At 41.3% G+C, this 18,211-nt stretch overlaps 1 protein-coding gene across 2 annotated transcripts in view; it reads left to right on the top strand.

Annotated features, from left to right (window-relative positions):
- The window catches only part of LOC118775688 (leucine-rich repeat and calponin homology domain-containing protein 2-like), a 52,381-nt gene extending 38,249 nt beyond the window's left edge, over positions 1-14,132 (top strand). For both annotated transcript variants that reach the window (XM_036525720.1, XM_036525719.1), the window contains 8 exons: positions 241-289; positions 908-1,048; positions 2,698-2,751; positions 3,665-3,728; positions 9,157-9,269; positions 10,260-10,397; positions 11,967-12,044; positions 12,675-14,132. In XM_036525720.1, coding sequence (XP_036381613.1) covers positions 241-289; positions 908-1,048; positions 2,698-2,751; positions 3,665-3,728; positions 9,157-9,269; positions 10,260-10,397; positions 11,967-12,044; positions 12,675-12,794 — 757 coding nt within the window. In that variant the 3' untranslated portion in view covers positions 12,795-14,132. The remainder of the gene's footprint in view (positions 1-240; positions 290-907; positions 1,049-2,697; positions 2,752-3,664; positions 3,729-9,156; positions 9,270-10,259; positions 10,398-11,966; positions 12,045-12,674) is intronic.
- Positions 14,133-18,211: the final 4,079 nt, after the last annotated feature.

Raw genomic sequence — 18,211 nt, 5'->3', positions numbered from 1 at the left:
AAAAGTATTTTATTGGTATTGTCTTGCTGTGAATAGGCTAGTCCCACACTTTTCAAGACAATGCCTGCTGTGTTAGATAGTTCTAGTTTTAGAAAATTACAATTGCAATGGCGGGTATGCTGTGTGTATATTTTCTTTTTTTTTTTCAGAACAAGGTAGGATTTACGGTGTTTTTGTGGTGTCTGTTGCCCTTTGGGTGAAAGGCGTGTGAGGGGATTTCTCTTTCCCTTTCCCTCTCAGTGTTTCCACGGAAGAGCCGAGTGCGGCGGGGTCAGCAGTCAGCGGACAGGTGAGCACATGTGAGCACAGGCATGATTTCAGGGCCGTGAAACTCCCTCCCTCAGCAGAGCTGCTACCCTGCGCACCCCCCCCCCCCCCCCCCGCCCCAATTAAAAAAGGCCTGGGAGCTCACAGGCGAATGCACTGTATTCTTATCACTCATTTAACTTAGCTCCTTTTTTTCCCTCTTACGTTTACTGTGCTTGAGTGTGTTTTCAGTAAACTCACCTAGTTTCAGTCCTTCTGCATTCACTGTGATTAGACTGTGTGTGTGTGCGTGTGCGTGTGCGTGTGCGTGTGCGTGTGCGTGTGCGTGTGCGTGTGCGTGCGTGTGCGTGTGCTTGTGTAAAATGTCAGAAACTGAACCTGGCTGTGTGGGGCTGCATTTGGCATGGTTCTGTAATCAGTACCTAGCTGTTTGCCAGAGTTTGAAACTGGTTGTGTCATCTCCCCACAATGGCAGCAAATTTGCTCCGTTGTGCCAGGGATAGGAGTGGGTGCATCAGACATGGTGCTCACTGCTCTCCGGCACTCGTGAGATATATCATATCAAGTATGAGTTACCGAGTGGCATGTAAAGGTGAAAAAAAGCATCTGAAAAGCCTGTTACCTTTTGTTCATTTTTCAGCCGTCCTCTTCGGTGTCTTTCGATGGGACCCAAAATCTGGAACAAGCCGACTCTGAGCCCAGGTGGCCTGAGGTGCCGCCAGTCCTGAACCAAAACGAGGAGCGGAGGCGAAATAAGTATCTACGAAAAGACTATTTGAAGGTACGGTCACGGTTATGTCAGAGCGCTGCACATGCCTAATCAGAAACTAGACAGCCCGGAAAAAAAAGTCTAGAAAAAAATTCCTGGAGTTAATCCCATCACTCCCTTCCGCTAACAGCACAGAGAGCAATATAGGATTACATTTCCTTAGAAGAAAAAAAAATGATGCTTAATGTGTAAGCCTCCTTGCCTTTTACTTGTTCACTGAAGCAAGAATAATAAGCCTCAGCAGAGGGTGTGCGGTAATACAAGATGTGTGCTCACTAGCACTGAAAAACAATGTTTTAAGAATCAGGTCCATGGTCTAGCCTTTAAATAATCTGGCCTTTGAATAATCTTGTTAACCAGAGGCTGGTTGAATCAATCTAATACACAGACAATGACAATTACACTATGAGACAATCCTTGTCTAGGAGTGCTGTTAGCCTGGTCTGACACTGTTGCTTATTTAACTAAATGGGTACACTTGTTCTATTGTGCTGGAAGTTGCTCTGGATAAGAACTAAATGCATGTAATGTAACATAACCTGTCTGAATACTGTTGATTGAAGGTAGCGCATATTAGATACAGTTAATAATTAAGCAAATATGAACAGTTTTGGGGGAACAGGCGCAGGCTCACCTTGACACAATGCCTTTTTCCAAGTCTTTATTTTCCCATACTATAAACGTTTAGTAAAACCCTGAAAGTGTCTCGTCAGAAAGGCGCTGAAATTGCACACATTGATATTACCTCCCATGTAAGCAGATTTTTTCCATATGGAGTATAGAGTGCTGTGCTATGCTGTGCTAAACTGTGCCAGGCTCTGCGAAGATGATTAATTTGAAATGTGTCATTTTGATTGTTCACCTGAATCACATCAAGCTGCCAAGTCCTCTCTGAAATGTTTGCACTGTGTCAAGTACTTCCCCTTCTACAGATGTAGCATTGTTGGTGAGGGATATATCTGGTAGATCTGTGTCTTTACTTGAGTTGTGAGATGGCAGACTGTACCACAGAATAGATAAGCATCTTTCTTTACGTATGGTATATCTGTGGTTTGTCAGATTTGCAAGGTGTTATCCACATGGCTGGCGTCTACCTGGAACTTCAGTTGGTGTGCTATTGTGTGCACCAGGGTTTTCACAAGTAATATTTCAGCTTTTTCCAAAACATTAAACAGTCATCTGCCTGGTTATGTAAAACATCTGTTCTGGGAAATGCTGAAAGAAATTACTTCAATGGAAATGATTAAATCACCACCATGAAGATAGCAAGAAGAGAAAGTTAACTCAAATCGCCCCTTCCTCACCCTAAAATTTTCAAATCTTCTTTTCTTTTGGACAGAAAATATGAGGCTGTCCTCATTTTGAGTGTTGGAAAAACTACTCTCACCCTACTCTATCATGTCACAGCATTACATGTGATAGAACATGACAATGGAATTTTGTCTTTAATAATTAGCACTGATTTATCTACATGTATTTTTGCAGCCTCTGAAAAACAGTGGGGGTTTTGCAGAAATCAGTAAGGTTCAGTTTACCACAAATTTAGAGCATTTGATATAAAAAGTATATCAACTCTGTACAGCAGGTGTACAAAATTTTTCATTGCATAATGTGCTTTTCCAGATTGTCACATCATGTGACTGTTTGATCTCCTTTTGTAGCACAAGTGTCAGAGTGCACGAAGAAACTCCAGTGGCAACGACAACGAGTGTGAGGTGAGAGCAGAACTGGCAGTCTGTGTGTGTGTGTGTGTGTGTGTGTGTGTGTGTGTGTGTGTGTGTGTGTGTGTGTGCGTGCGCGCGCGCGTGTGTGTATGTGCACATGCGTTCGTGCCTTCGTGTCCTTCGTCTACCTCTCTCAACCAGCTGCCTATGACCATGTGCACACACAGGGCTTGTAAAGGGAGGCCTGTCCCTTCATGTGTGGGAGCGTGGGAGTGTGGGAGTGTGGTGTGTCTTTCCCTTCCTAAGAAGAAAGAAGTCTTTATGTTTGTGTGTGTCCTGTGCAATGTGACATGCCTTAGGCTCTGTATGCATTTCAGATCGGCGCCACTCCGCCCTGGTTGGCTGTTTAGCTTGGCTTTCTCTGCCTGTTGTTGCTGAGTTTCACACGTGCGTGTATGTGGAAGGAGAATGCCATGGTGCAGTGGGTTAAAATACCAGACCTCACAGGACCAGCATCCAGGGCTCACACCTGCATGTGTTAAATTATTAAATCATTATTTTATGCGTTAACACAATTATGTGTTAAACTTCATCTTAATTTACATTTATTCGTTTAGCAGATGCTTTTATCCAAAGTGACTTACATAGGTTACAGTTCTTTACAATGTTATCCATTTATACAGGTGGTTATTTTTACTGACAACTGTGGGTTACAGCAGCAGTGTCCCAGCAGGGATCGAACTGACAACCTTTTGGTTACGAGCCCTGCTCCTTAACCACTGTGCTACACTACCACCCAATTTAAAGGTTATATGCATTTCACACTATAGATTCATTCAGTTCTTGCGTGTTCATTTGTATTTGTTCACGTGTGGCTTTCTTATGCACAATTCTATGGAAGATTACTGAGATTGTTGTAGATAAGCAGGTTTTTTATTCAAATCAGATTTGTTTTTTCTTGCAGGAAGGAGTGCACTCTGCAGATTTCACCACAACTTTAACGGTGTTTGGGTTGAAGCCAAGATCTGGTAAGAATACGTCCTTCTTTGGTCATATATTGCATTTTTAGGGGTTTTCACATATTGCATTATTAGCGGTTTAAAGTAGACTTGTGGTAAAACACCTGTGCTGCTGCTGTTTATTAAGGTCACAGTAATGATCACAGGGTGTGTTAGCGATTGTTGAGACTTAACATCAAAATAAAGATGTACCACTATGGGTGCCTGAAGTTGCATGCAATTAAGCTTACACAAACACACACGCACATTTCTGAAGAAACACGGATGTGAGTCAGCTTGTGTTGAAGCCCCTGCCCCCCACCACTATTTCTTAGGAATAGTGAGTGTTACAAGGAGTTGTCTGTGAATAATAACCTCCTTGTATTGTTTGATTTCTTTTATTTAAAACAAACAAACAATAATTGTGCGGCTGTGGGAAATGGAAGATGAGAAGACAGAAACCAGATGACAGGGAGAAGACGGGGGTGAGAAAAGCAAAAGGGCCACGACTCATTGTTGTTTTGCCCTGGTTAGTAATGTGTCATGCTGGCTGGAGAGTAGGTAATTTCATCGCCAGATGGAATGTCATGGGACATTTATACTGCTAGATATTTATAATGAAGCCATTGTGGTTTAGGTAGCTTGTCCAAGGGTACAGCAGCAGTGCCTCAGCAGGGAATTGAACCGGTTTCTGTTCACCTTGACAATGAATACACAGTCATATTATATGTGCTGTTTGATTCGTTGATTCTGTAGCTTGTTAGACTGAGAAAAGTTAACGAAAAGATGACAGATGCAGTGAAACTGTTGACATGCTCTTTAAAAGTCACTCTGTTTGTTAATGATAGATTTTGACATTGTGGTCAAGCAGACCATGAACTTACTGAAATCATTGCACTCAGGCAACAGCTTTCCATGTAACGCCACAACAGCAATACTGTATGTGAACAAAATGTACAAAGTGAATTGGATTCATTAAACTGTAAAATGCATTATTACTATTTCTGTGCAGGACTGTGCCATTGCATAATATTGGAACCCTGTTAAACACACACATTACATATTGTTCTCTTGGTGCACACTAGAGGGGTATATTAAGTGGGTTAAACTGCATAGTCAACCAGCTATGTATGGGTAGCTGTGTAATCTATCCATTTTAAAGTGTGGGCAGTAGGTGTTAATGATAAGTCGTTCTGTAGCTTGCAGTCACATATCAGAATATGTTTAGCATCAGCAAAAAGTAAAAAAAACATGATGGAAACACTTCTAATTTTTATAATGTATCTCGTTTAAAATTCAATTTTCAGTTGAAGAAAATTTATGCAAAGGTTTTTTAAACTTGTAACATTGTTACATCCTACCATTTTGACAATTGCAACATTTCCGCAGAAAAAAACAACCAATATTCCATTTCTGGTTTATGTCCATGATCAAAGTGTCATGTTTTCTTAAATAACAGGGACATGTCCAAATACTTTTAAATACAAATCAGCTTTTTTGAATTCCCCATCTGTTAGCAAACTGACGTTACCATGTAGTCACTGTCTGAACATCTACCTGGAACCTATTATCATCATTTTGTATTAGACACTGTTTTACATTTACATTTATTTATTTAGCAGACGCTTTTATCCAAAGCGACTTACAAAAGTGCATACAGTAAGTACAGCGACAGTACGGGGACAGGATGTGTACAGTTCCACAATGAGACAGTTCTCAGCTGAGAGCAAGGTCTGTTTGAGGACACAGTACTATCAGATTTGTACAATTACAGCCTATAGGGCAACTAATACGATACACTTTCAAACGGCAAACTTCAACAACTTCAAACGGCACAATGAGCGTCAGGGTAAAGGCGGCAACAAGAGACAAATTTAAAGGCACAATTGACTCACTCTGGGATGATCGCTAAAAAGACAAAAGTATGCAATGTTATAAACGTGTCTTTTTGATTACGGTCATGCAGTGTCAAGCTTCAGACATCTGTTTTGGTTACTACTGAAATACAATCGAATAATAAAAAACCTAATAGTTAGTCAGATGCCTGCTGAGCTGGTTAGTACTCTGTTGGTAAGTAGGTCACACAAGCTGAAATTATCATACTGCAGAGACGCTGTCAGATGTCACATGACACCACACTTTGGACAGATATTATCTATATGGCTCCATTCCAAAGGCCTTGAGGGAGGGATCAAGGAGAGAAAATATTTCTTTGGAAGTTAGAGAGTTTTGTACTCTTGACAAAGAAATGTGACGATGGAGGCGACATTATCGGAGGTAATGACAACTCAGAGGATTGACAACAGCACCCCAGGCCTTCTGTAAATTTGCAGCTGACTGAAAACATTCCATCCCACATGTCAGAGAGGTTGACTGTCACAATTCACAACAGAGTAGCATTTTTCTTCCATGATAAGTCACAAAATGTGAGTGCAAAACATAGGACAAATGAGCAAACCAGAGTACTAAGAGGAGCACGGCCAATGCTGGGGGACTGAGGACTGAGCTAACACATCTCCCTGTGTGTTTGCACTGACCCTCCCTAAATCTGTGCTGTTGCAGTTGATGAAACCATTAATTGGGCACGTATACCATAAAACTCCCCATGCTCATGCTTTTTTTATGGCAAATTATGTAGCTCATCTTAATACGTGCAACATTGTCTTGACATGTGAGAAAAATGTTGTGAGTAAAAAAAAAAAAAAAGTTTTGGAGGGCATTGAATAGAAACACGCCATTGCATACCCTTCAGACATGACTTATGCTTCACTAAAAATGTGTACGGTAAGGTGTAGGATTAGTTAAGGCGGAATTGGGGTAATTAAATTTGTCAGATGTAAAGACAAGCCTGATCTGCATGAGGTTGATGCTTTGAAGCCATGATGCGGCTTTTCAGTTCAGTGGATGAAGATCGTTTGGCACAGATTATACTAACACAATGCTGCCTGTAGTGTTTATGAGGTTCTAGGGTGTCTTAGGGGTTATTCACTTTTTTACTGCAGAATTGCTGTAGGTTCTTCAGACTCTTGAGTTTGAAACACAAAGTTTTGATTAGGTTGTAGAGTGGAGATTAAAAGGCTGGTGTCTATGGTCTGGTTACTACAGTCAAAAATGTCTTCAAGAATGTGTTTCCATTAAAGGAAAGTTGTTTTTGATACTTTTCAGCCAAATTGGAGGATTGCCATTTCGGTTGGTCTCTGCCTCAGTACATTACAGGAGGGATTTATGATCACTCATAGAGTAGAGTTGCTCCAAGTTCTTCAGATCCTTCTGGTTTTTGTTTGGGACCTATTGAATTTGGGCCACCAGTGTGGAACCTCTTGCGGTGATATGAAGCTGTAAACAATACCCATAGAAAACAGCAAATTGTCTTTCTACCATCAGCTCAGCTTCCTGTTACAGCCAGTGTGTGAGCTGAAAGTTTAAAATGTAATATTCATGTGTTTACACGCCTATACACAGTAGTGTTAGTATCATGTCGGTGGCCTTTTCACTTCTGCTTTTATCAACGATTTACCTAGCCATTTCAAAAAATATCAGTTCTCCGCAGTTTAAATCCCATGAAACTGGAGTGGCTTTGGGCTTCATGTCTATTTGTCTTAGGATTTGCAGGAGTATCTGTCTTAAGGGAAGAGCAACAGTCTTAGGGTAATATTTAACGTTTTGCTATTACAAAGTGATTGTCCTGCTACTGTACCACCAAGGCTGTATCTAGAGCTGTGTTTTCTTGGAAAGGTTTGCCATGTAGCTATAATGTGATTTGAATATTGAATATTCTATTTTAATATTCAGTTTCCATATTTTTGTCTCTGGCTTTTGTGAGAAACGCTATGGCTATGTCACAGGAACTCGATAGGTGCTTTCACCCCTGCAGAAAACAGCTTTACTGCATTGCAGTTTGTGTTCACGTAATGCATTATGTCTCATTGCTCATTTAAATATTGGTCTACTGCTATTTCTCTAATCAAGTATTTTCAGTAATTAAAGACTTTGGGAGGTTACAGTTGGTGCCAAATAAAAGATGTAATGAGATAGCCAACAGTACATTAATGTTATATCATTTATGGCAGGGTGGTGTCCTAATGTAAGGCTGAAATATTGCACAAATTTGAGTGGTTTTTCAGATTCTGATAGGAGCATTCATGATAAAGCCCCTTTAACTGAATAGGTTAATGAAAACTGTGCCGCTCACTGTGGGCACAGCTTAGCAGTTTTAATGCCCCAGATGACAACATGCCTCTGGGCAAGCACAAGGATGGAGGAGCAAACTGTAGATTCCATCGACAATGAGAACTTTAATCTGTGTTTCAAAATGAATAATTCTCATGTTTTCCCATTAATTTTTCCTTTACCGTTCTGCGGATTCTTCCATTTCATCGCAGGTCCGAAAGAAGTCATTCTCAAATTAGTTTAAACACAAGATAACCCCCCCTCTACCACTATACTCAGAAACAGGAAGTGCGGTGTGATGTGTTGTGTCCTTGAACCGAAGGCCGATAAACACTAAGTTTGATGAAATGTGTGAAATCATTGAGGTCACTCTTCACTATTTGTTATTTACTCGGAAGGAAACACAAACTGGAATTACATGTCTGTTGGGTACTTTCCCAAAAAAACAAGAACAACGTGCAGAGGAGCATCAGTGTCACATCTTAGGTTGAATGAAATGAACCAAGGTAGATTGCAATATGATTATTCTGCATGGTTAATCATAATTGAAGGGGCATGGAACTAGGGCACCTACCGTCCTATGTCAATGATAGAATAGCTTTGTTAAACTTTTGGTAATGGAATTGGGCATTTTAAGATTTGAAGTTGGAACCCCTTGCACTCCCATTGCAAACCACACCACATTGTGTATGAAAAAGCAGGAAAGACTAATCTGAAAGATGTTCTGAACATTGAAGTTACTTTTAAATAAACATGAAAAAATACATTTGATTTCTTAGACCTTTAAGAATTTAGCTGTCATGTGTATCCTTACCTGGAAACATTATCCCAAGATTTCCTGTCATCAGAGATTCTTTGCGTGAGGCACGTCTTGGCACATCAGCCATAGTGTGTCAGGAGGTAACACTGAGTTCCAACAGATCCACTGATCACCACTGACAAGGCTGTGTATTGAAAATATTCCATCTGAGAGAAGCACGTTATTACTTGCATGCTCTATTGTATTGTGGTGTTTTGGTTCTTTTAACATCGCATGTCTGACAGCTTTTAGCTCATACCTCAGACCAGGCAGCCAACTGAAACCAGCCCTGTTGCTGCAGAGAAATCCTAGCAATGGAGTAACACTTTCAAAACAGTCTCCTAGGACAGGCTTATACACTGTAGGCTTAGGTCATCAGTAGTTTTGGGGGTTGGGGGGGGGGGGGGGGGGTGCACAGGGGGAGGTTCATCTCAAATCCGCTCCTTGCGGTCTCGTCACACACGTTCTTCCCCTCGGTGTCCCCCGCAGCATTTTCCCGAGGCAGTCGGCAGGAGTACAGCTCTACTGATCCCAGCTTCACCATGAGGAGGAAGATGGAGCACCTGCGAGAAGAGATGGAGCAGATCGGACTCCTGCGACAGGTGAGTGGCCCAAAAGACCAGGGTATCATTGCGTATGGTATCCTGGTCTTTTGGGCCACTCACCTGTCGCAGGAGTCCGATCTGCGACAGGTGAGTGGCCCAAAAGACCAGGGTATCATTGCGTATGGTATCATTGGGTATTGGATATCATTGGGTATGGTATCATTAGGTACGGTATCATTGGATACGGTATCATTGGGTAGGGTAACATTGGGTATGGTATCATTGGTTACGGTATCATTGGGTACGGTATCGTTGGGTATTGGATATCATTGGGTATGGTATCATTGGGTACGGTATCATTGGGTAGGGTAACATTGGGTTTGGTATCATTGGTTACGGTATCATTGGGTAGGGTATCGTTGGGTATGGTAGGCCTATCATTGGTTACGGTATCACTGGTTACGGTATCATTGGCTAGGGTCAGGGTATACGTTGCCTATCCATAGACCATTTCTTTAAGGTATTGCAGTAATTCTCCTCTCTGTTGCAGTCTGTTCTTAGGCTGTTACATTGTGAACTAAACACCGCCTGCAGATATATCTTCATAATATGTGATACCGAGTATTTAAGTAATTTAAATTAAATTTAAATCTGGTCAATGTACAGCTTTTGGACAGCTTTTGAAAATGAAAGTCAACTAAAGTGACATGCATTCTCATTTGTATCGTTTTATAATTGTTACTGTTATTGCTGCTGTTGTTGTTGTTGTTGTTGGAAGTGATAACTCCCTTATATGCATATCTAACCAGAGAGTTGCTAACAGGAAGTTAACAGCTTCATTCATATTAATGAGGTTTGCCTCTATTTCCTTCTTGGAATGAGCCTCAAAGTGGACCTCTTGAGGAGTTGCACCCAGGCTTAATAAGGTGTTAAGATTAATCCTGTAACATTAAATATGCATAATCTCTGACCTGATTATGACACTCGTACAAATGGCTTAAATAAATCAAAGTGATACCAGGCAAATCCTTTCAAATGCTCCTGCAGAATCTGGAGTCCAGGTTGAAGGTGCTGCTTCCAGACGACGTGGGCGCGGCCCTGATGGACGGCGTGGTCCTGTGCCACCTGGCCAATCACATTCGGCCACGCTCAGTTGCCAGCATCCACGTACCTTCCCCCGCAGTGGTAAGGTCACCCATAGTAGACACTGCCCATGTCTCATGTTTATACACGTGGTATGAATTGTTCTGTTGCTATAGTTTTCAATGTTCAGGCACTTAGGGTTGTCCTCAGACAAACTGCAAGAAAAACACCAATTTACCAAGGCAGAGTGGTTCATTTGTAAACCAGGTTTTGACTACTGACTACTGTGTCCGGCTGAATACCTAATTTTCAAATGCTTTCTGACCCTGTCTAGAGAACCTAAAATTGAACTCCTATTGAATGTAGCACTTTAGCACACAAACGCGTTGCATGGCCTTGAACACCCTTGCTACAATGCGTGTCTGTCAAACTGTGTGTTCTTGTCCTGTGCTTTGCTCAGTAATCTCCACAGCTGAAGAGGGCTCATCATGGCTTTGCCCTATTTCTGTGCTCTGGTTCACACCATAAGTATTCTGTTGGGTTGAGCTCGGGGCTCTGTGCCGGCCGGTGTTACAGTGTTATTCTCTTCGGAACACTTATAGTCACGCCTGTAGCCACGCCCATTTTCCTGCGATCAGATGGGGTGTCCCATGACTCTATCCCACCATTGTAGGATAGTGTTTATCGGAATAGCATATTGAACGAGATACTGAGCTGAGGACAATGATTTTGCACTGGTTTGCATTTACATTTACATTTACATTTATTCATTCAGCAGACGCTTTTATCCAAAGCGACTTACATAGGTTACAGTTCTTTACAATGTTATCCATTTATACAGCTGGGTACCAAGGGTACAGCAGCAGTGTCCCAGCGGGGATCGAACCGGCAACAAGTTACAAGTCCTGCTCCTTAACCACTATGCTACACTGCCGCCCATGTTTGCATGTTTGTTTCTGGCTTTTTGTATAGGTTGCTGTGGCCCATTTTCCTGCTGATGCACTTTTCAGGCTATTCCCATCTCTTTATGACACTACACAGCTCCCTCTCACCTCACGTCTTCTGTTTTTACACTTCAAGCGGTAATAGTCATAGTAAATTTGCCTCACCAATTGTTGCCATAAAACCTGGGGTTTCAGTGCTTTGTAAAAGCATGTAAAAATGCATGTAAAAGTAGTGCCACATAAAATGCTTTTATATTGGATTTTGTTAAATGTAGTGTAAGTTACAGCATGTAGTATGGTTCAGACCCCTGCGTCCCTGTTGCCGAGTGCTGTGTTCAAGGAGTACTGTTGGAATATCTCTGAGAGGCTGCCGGGTCATCATTCAGACATCTTGGCCTGCAGCAAAGTATCCTCGTGCCTTGGGGAGAAATTTCACAATTGTTTAAAGGAGAAATGGACTCATTTCAAGCATGACGGCAGATGTCTGCGACTTGGCTATTGAAAGTGCATGTTTTTTGGGAGCTTAAAAAAAATGTCGGTACCTTTAATATGTTCGTGCGGGTGCTTTTTTATATATGTTTATCAGATATCTGAGAAATAAGTGACTGTGAGAACATTATCAGTGCTTCTGGAATAATACAATCTGTACCTCAAGTATGCTGTGCCTATTTAAGTTTCAAACAAGCAGAAAACGTCTTACCTGTATGTGTCTCCTTTTGTTCTTCAGCCAAAACTGAGCATGGCCAAGTGCCGCCGGAATGTGGAAAACTTCCTTGATGCATGTAAGAAGTTGGGAGTGCCTCAGGTAAGTTTATCAAGAAGCATTTCTCACCACAAGATCAGAATATCTGGGTTGCCACCATAATGCCTACCAAGACACAAAAAGCACACACAAAAAAAGGAACGAGGCAGGCTGTCTGCTGGACAGGCAGGGCTGTAAGGCTTTTAATGTCAGAGTAACTACACATCAGAAATAGAACTACTATAAGCACTTAAACCATTTAATTACTGCCCCAGCTAGAGAGTTAATGGTGGCTATTAATCAATCATGAAGTAAGTAGTTGAGGAAAGTGAAATTCTCCTTACCCATAACGGACATGGGAGATGAAAAGGGGATGGGAGGCAGTGTAGCATAGTGGTTTAGAAGCAAGAATCGTAACCGAAAGGTTGCTGGCTTAGTTCCCTGCGGGGGAACTGCTGCTGTACCCTTACTTAACCCACAGTTGCCTCAGTAAATATCCAGCTGTATAAATGGATAACATTGTAAAAAAAAAAAAAACTTTATCCGATGTAAGTCACTCTGGATAAGAGCCTGTAATGTAATGAATATGCATTTTGTCAATGAATGGACCACATTCAAATAATAAAAAATAAGAAGAGAGAGGAGAGAATTTCAGGAAATGTAAAAGCTTTTCTCTCTTGCTTTGGTCTCCAGGAGAAGCTGTGCTTGCCGCATCACATCTTAGAGGAGCGAGGGTTGGTGAAGGTTGGCATGACGGTCCAGGCTTTGTTGGACTTGCCTACGTCGAGGCCGACCCAGCTGTCTGGTGTATAACCACGCCCTGGTTGCAGGCCTCTTCCTGCCTGTTCTGCCCACTGCACCACTGCTCCAAGCCCAGGAGGGGGCAGTCACTGCCTCACGCTCCCCGCCGTGGGCCCAGGGAGACCCACTACCCACCACCAGCAGCCCTTTGCCCACACCTCATTTTAGAAGGGGGGGAGAAATTCTTCAGAAGGCTGATTGAATTGGGAAGGGGGATTTCCCAGTCAGACCTCCTTCCTGTATGATATCAGCTTGAACTGGCCAACCTGATAAGTTTACCTTTTTATTATCAAGATTTCCCAAAATGTTTTTTTTTTTTTTGGTGACATGAGACAATAATGGGCTGTGAAAAACACAGGGCCATTCAGTGGTCTGAACAGGTGGTTTCTCAAAGCCGTCATCAGACTATTCCAGAGGGGTATGAGCTCACGCTGACACTGTTACAAAATACAGTACATCCTGTGAGTTATGAGTTATTCCCTGAACAAGCATTAGGTTGTAATATACTAATCTAAATGGCACAAATGTGGCTCAAATCTCAGTCTTTTCACAAGAAGAAACTGCTCACCAAACATACTCATCATTGAGGCTGACCTTGCTTTCAAAACAGCATGTGTAACAACAGTGCTCTTTTATTTGGCTGCATTTGGTTCCCACTGAGACACAGAGAGGTGTGTTTTTACTGGTAATTTTGTTCAATCTTATTCTGCGGGCATCCTCCACAGAGAACAAAATGACTTTTTTTTTTTTTTTTCAAAGTCACGTTTTGGATTTACAATTTAAAAAACACGACCTGGTGAAAGCGAGAATGGGTGGTTTTCTCAAATCTTTGTCACACCATGTTGAACTTTACGATGACGTATGGTACATAGCAGACTCTTTCATTCACCTTTGGAAAAATTGCTGTGATCCACAGTTTGCGTAGTTCATTCTGCAAACCACCTTGATGTTTGAATACTGCGATGGAGTTATCCAATAGTGTTTTAATTTCTTATTTTAGGCCTGCAGAATGCATGCCATCTAAAACTGTTGCTCTAAGTGCAGCGCCTGATGTAAGTGGCAGACTTATTTCAACAGTATCACAGCTGGTAGATGAACACGTTAAAAAATGACACGTGTTCTTGCTGTGGCACTGCTTACCAAACATTGTGCTATCACAATGTCAAATGCCACATGACCAGGGCATCACCAGAATGTTACATGCTTGCTGCAGTTCATCTTTGTCGTTGCTTTACCATGCTGTGACAGTGATGAGAAGATTTCACATTTTTTGCTTTTATGCAGCCACTTTGGGCTGATTGATGGGCAGGGAAATTACCACAAATTGAAACTTGTGTGTCATCATGGAAGCACAACCATTCCAACATGTAAAGTTTTTTATAAAGTGTACATTTAACATTATTGAGAGTTAATGTTTTGATGTTTTATTTTCGATCTGAAGAAAAAAAATGTTTTGTGTGTTTTTTTTTTAATTATTTAAACTTTTAAAAAATTAATTTATAGAACATGGGTTTTGAACACATGCCTGAAATGTAAAAATTTGCAAATGAACATACATTTTTAAGCATAGCAGTGATGATATTGAGGAATCTGGGCATACTTTAGTTTTCTGTCAGGGGACCTCTATTTTAATATTTATTATTATTTTATTTATTGCCATTTCATTAATCCCAAGCCATCATGTTATGACTTCAAAATGATACTGCTCCAGACACAGCTGAGTTATGACAATTATGAGTTATGGACATTTTCATGTGACTCATAATAAAAACAAACAAAAAAGGAATAAAGATTATTGTGGATATCAAGAATAAAGCATATTGTGGATAGACTGGAGAAGCTCAATGTCAGCATTAGGATAACACTGTGTTCCTTTTTCAGCTTGATATTTTGATTTGCAATGGTTTTTTGGAACTGTATCTTTTTTTTCTGGTGTACCTCAGACCCAGTTTGTTCATCTACATGAGAATGCTGGGACTTCTTTGCTCAATGCTGAAGATACTTAGAGTATTTTCTTGTACAGTATTCTGGGAAACATGGATTCCTTACAAGCTCACTTGTGGAGTATGTACCCGAACCCATCTGAAAGGTGCAGTGAAACAGGTTATGTTCCCTATGGCTAAAGGCCTGCAGCTCTATCTGGCCTGCCAGCTGAACCCACATCTCTGTCATCACAAGGCCAGTCTCTGCTGCTCTAAGCTCTCCTGTCCCTCGTAGTACTAATAGGTGCCACTCCTGTTACCTTGGTAATCAGTCTGGGAATATCCCAGTTGTCCCCTGCAAAGACCGAGGTAGACAGGATGTAAATGTATATGTGTCCTTCTTTGACCTCTGCCTCTGGCTTAACCTTCAGCTTAATGACACCAGTGCTCAGGGATGGTGGGAACAGAAATTGCAGTTACTATGGGCCTCTGCTGATTAGCACATCGCTGAATAAGAACAGTTTTGGAGACCCTGGTTCAGTGTTGGTTCAGTGTCACTCTGTTAGAGGGTTGAGTCAGCCATGCTCTTGTGTTGATGGGTAGTAGGTAACCTGCAGTGCTCAGTCACAAATGAACACAAAGTGCACATAAAAATAAGGCGGGTCACCTAATGGTGTTGTGCCATGGCCGCCAGCAGTGCCTTGTGCTCATTTTTGGTACTCCAGAAGCTCTTCAGGTTTGACTTGTTTCATTCTAAGTGCATGACTCCACCCTGCCTTTATTCAGTATTTTTGCATGAGATCATCACTGTGATAATTTTAGCCATTAAATAACTTCAGTCATTAAATTTTTTTTTTTTTTTAATTTTTGACATTGTTTTATAATTGCTCATACAGACACTAGTCATTTCTTCTCAAGTGCCAAATAGCTCAGATTGACATCCAGCTGTGTCTGTGACAGATTTGTTCCCCATGCATTTCACCTATGTGAGAATCCCTGCTCCTCTACGTGGGTTTTAGTGAGCTGAGAGTGTGAGACATGCAAAATCTTTACATTAAGCCAAACATTTGTGAAACACTTTCAGAGGAAAGGAAGGTAGACTGTTACAGTGGTCAGTGAATAGAAACAAGGGATGAAAATGTGTACAAAATAGTTCAACATCTCAAAAGAAAATTTCACTGAAATCAAAAGACTATATTGTAGAATTTAAAGTTATGCATAAACTTGATTTTTGAAAGTCCCGGCTGTCATGAAGAAGCTCTTTAATTCCACATTTTCTTATATACAGGGATTCAGTGAAAAGGCACAAATCCTTCCATCTTTCCTCAAGTCCCTTTTCTGGGAGTGATCGTCCTTAAAGCAGAAGCTAACGTATTAATTTGCTCTAATGTGAGTGGCTGCATATGTAACTGATCCGATTAAACGTTTTCGAGAAGCCAAGTAAAGTAAAGGAATCTACCGAAACACATTGACTGACACCCTTACCTGTTTAGCACTGCATCGAGATTTGTTGGTTTTTGTTTTTCTTTCCACGTGGCAGTTAGCCTACTTGTGACGAGCTCACGACATTGCTGTGGCGATGCTGCGGTATGATTGTAGGGCGTCATGGCGATGCCACGGTGCTGCGCGGAGGTGACATGCCTCCGGAATGCAGACAGACTGATCAGCTGTTTTCCCCCCTCAGTAATGCTCATCACCGTCCCACCGCCTCTGATCCTACCCATGCTGCTGTTTTGTAACTAACCATCTTTTTAAACTGCAGTGCATCCCAAGGTAGTGTAATGTTCATTTATACTTTTGTTCTTCGAGCTTCCAAATTGTACATTTAATTTGTAAAATGAACAAACAAATGAATAAATTAATCCAGACAAACCACATAAGCAAGTGAGGGCATTTTGGATGTGTCAATCTGTACATAGATGTTTTGTATTAGAAATGGAAGTGCATGCTGGGAAACCATCTGAACAACCCTGAGTCTTGTAAATATATCCTCTCTGGATTGTAGGAAAAACATTGGAAGGGTAAAGAAAAAAAAAATAAAGCTGTCTTTTTCAGTTTAATGAGAAGCATCTCTTGTTATTATTCTGTGTTGATTTTCTTTGATGACTTCCAGTATTAGCTGGCTGGTACTGTATAAACTGTAATTGCTGCTTACTGGATTTTACAGCCTTGCGATAACGTGCAGATCTTTTTTTTTTTTTTTTTTTGGCATGGCGCAGCAGAATAATTTCTTATTTTAAATGGCTGTGTGAAAAGACCGCTGGCAGTGTTCAGGATTTTCTCTTTAACCCTTGTGATTCATCCTTTTTTCAGAGTGCTCCCACAGCTGTCTCTAAGTCGAGCGAAGCGTATTTCCCTCTTCACCATGACCTCTGCAGACAGAATGATGTGATCTAGAGCAACAGTTTCTCACCATTTTCCCGCCCACTTCCGAGCAAAAGCTGACTTTTATTACCCACTTGATATTTATAGCTTTCAGTTTTTTAGGTCTATAGGTGTGTTTGTTTCCTTCAGAAGTTAAAAGGTTGCCACACTACACACTTTTTTATTTCACTCTCCCCTGCAGTTTGCAAAAGAATTTTGGAATTTTTGGAAAACAATTTTTTTTCTTTAGGTCATAAAACATATTTATTTATACTTTTTTCCCATTTTATGCAACCCTCTTTCGAAATCACCATCTGTAGATTAAGATTATTATACTGTCACATCCTCTACACTCATAGGAGGAACTGAAACAAGACAAATCCTCCTCTGACACACTCGCACAACAGCTATTTTTCTACACACGTTTCAAGCCCCACAGTGCACTACAGTGATGTGGGTACTAATAGAAAGACTGACACACCCGGGTTCAAACTCCGGCTGTAGGGCTTAGCCTGCAATCAGGAAGAGTACCTCGCTGACTGAGCTGCTCGGGAGCCTCCTACATTGCCAGGCTTTTTAAGTGATTGTTCCCCTTCACGCAGCCCTTTTTTGAAATTGCCAGTTGGATATGTGATGCTTGTCTCATCGTACCAACCACTGTACTTGTGCAGGAGTGCTAGGGCATAGCGAAAGAAACCCTCCGACACACTCTAAAAACCAACCATGACTATTTTTCACACTGTAGGGCGGCCAGCAAACTACAGCCACTTTCATTACATTACATTACATTACATTACAACATTTAGCAGACGCTTTTACCCAGAGCGACTTACAAATAAGTGCATCATTATGCTAAGAGTAGACATCATAAGGTATTACAAGAGGTCGGTAAGATACAAAGTTAAAATGCTAAGCTAGTGTGGAGATTTTTTCTTGAACATAACAATATTTCCAAAATCCAAAGTTCCAAGTGCCGATTGGAAGATGGGTGTGACTTTACTAATGACACCAGGCAACCTACAGGCGCCTGATGAATCAGGGGGTGTCTGAGAACAGCGAGACAAGCAACCCCTGCTGACGTACCCCTATCCGGGCAGAATGAAGCAAACTTGTACCACTGCTGCGGGAAACTGGTCATTTTTC

Source organism: Megalops cyprinoides, chromosome 3 (genome assembly GCF_013368585.1).
Source record: "Megalops cyprinoides isolate fMegCyp1 chromosome 3, fMegCyp1.pri, whole genome shotgun sequence".
Classification (NCBI taxonomy): domain Eukaryota; kingdom Metazoa; phylum Chordata; class Actinopteri; order Elopiformes; family Megalopidae; genus Megalops; species Megalops cyprinoides.
Note: the sequence above shows the minus strand (reverse complement) of the source record. Positions and strands in the feature narration are given on the sequence as shown.